Source organism: Haliaeetus leucocephalus, unplaced genomic scaffold (assembly GCF_000737465.1).
Source record: "Haliaeetus leucocephalus isolate CR32 unplaced genomic scaffold, Haliaeetus_leucocephalus-4.0 Scaffold76, whole genome shotgun sequence".
In the NCBI taxonomy this organism is placed as follows: Eukaryota; Metazoa; Chordata; class Aves; order Accipitriformes; family Accipitridae; genus Haliaeetus; species Haliaeetus leucocephalus.
The window spans coordinates 454375-455776 of NW_010972512.1; the positions used below are offsets into that span (position 1 = coordinate 454375).

The 1402-nt window shown below is 56.1% G+C and overlaps 1 protein-coding gene across 1 annotated transcript; it reads right to left on the reverse strand.

Moving 5' to 3' along the window:
* Positions 1-51: 51 nt before the first annotated feature.
* NDUFA7 (NADH dehydrogenase (ubiquinone) 1 alpha subcomplex, 7, 14.5kDa) lies at positions 52-1390 on the reverse strand (the record flags this gene model as incomplete). The annotated part of the gene is made up of 3 exons (XM_010581901.1): positions 52-745; positions 1045-1194; positions 1278-1390. Coding segments are annotated over 3 exons (360 nt in total), but the record flags the coding sequence as incomplete, so codon positions are not given.
* Positions 1391-1402: the final 12 nt, after the last annotated feature.

Consider the following 1402-nt stretch of genomic DNA (forward strand, 5'->3'; position numbering starts at 1 on the left):
GGGGTAGAACGGCTGCTGGCAGGCCGCCGGCTGCGGAAAGGCTCGGCCTGACTCCGTCGGCGCTGCCCCGGCATCCTCTGGAAACAGGCGTACCCTCCCGCCGGCCGCTGAGAAATAAGGAGCGTAGCTCGCTGCAAGCACGGCCTGAGCCCAGGTGACCCGCTGTCGCTGGGGAGGGACCGAACTACAGCGGCTCAGCATCCAGAAAGGTTGTAGCTGCAGCAGGGCAGCCTGACCAGGACATCGGGCACTTGTGGCAAGAGTGGTGAGGCTACTTAACTCGTCTCTCTCACCACAAAGTCAGAGCATCGGGTACTTTTTGGCTGGGGTGTGTCCTTAAGTGGTGGTATCTCAGCTGCAGCTTACAAATCCGCTCAGCCTGAGCTCGAAGGCACATACTACGCTGCTATTCCCTCAAGAAAACCTTACACCCAAAACAATATTCAAGAGTAGTAATTTAGATAACTCAAATAGAACAGACAAGATGGGGGGGGATAATCAGAACTTTAAATACATTTATTAGTCATGCATCAGCAGCACTAGGACAAGTTCCCCACAGCATCACTGTAGCAAAATCCACCACAGGCACTAGAGTGCTGCTTTGTAACGCACTGTGACCTGCACATCCAACCTTGTCATACTTATTTCTCACAAATAGGGCTGGTCTTTTGAAATTTCCCACTTCTTAAGTGCTGGTCCTGGTGTCACTGGCTTTTTCTCAGCTGTTGTCACTGCAGAGCCTGAACTGGGGTTGAGGAAGGGAGAGAGAGAAGAGGCTTTAGTAACGGTTATGAAAATCAGACTCAGATTTAATCAGGAGTACAGGTTGTATTAGCGCTAGAGGGGTCTGTTGAGTCAACTTCCAGCCACCTCACTTACTCAAGAGAAGACACAGACACAAATAATTAGTTCAGCATTCTTCTACCAACCTGGGAAATCCCACACCGCTTACTGGAGGAGTTCTGCGTTTCTGGTGTAAATCAAACAAGGCTTAAACCCGCTCAGCTCCTGCGGCAGCCGCAGCGCTGACCAGGTCAGACCTACCTGCCAGCTTGAGCCCCCGCAGCGAGGGTTTTCTGCGCTGCCACGACCACGATGGGCGGCAGAGACTCTCGGCGCCCATCCCGGGTGCAGTAATAGTTATTGGCGAACCTGTGACTGGGACCCACCGGGAGCCGAGGCGGCGGCTGGCTTCTACACAGAGAACGAACGGTTCCCGAAGGTCAGGAGCGGCCGGCGAGCCTCAGCCGAAGCCCGCAGCCCAGCCCCGCCGGCACCTCTTGGAGATCTCCGTGTAGCGCAGCGACAGCTTGGCCTGGAGGTCCCGCTGCAAGGCGAGGCGACAGCGTCTCACATGGAGCCGGGCGCTGCGCACCCCCGCGGGCCGCTGCCCTGCGCCGGC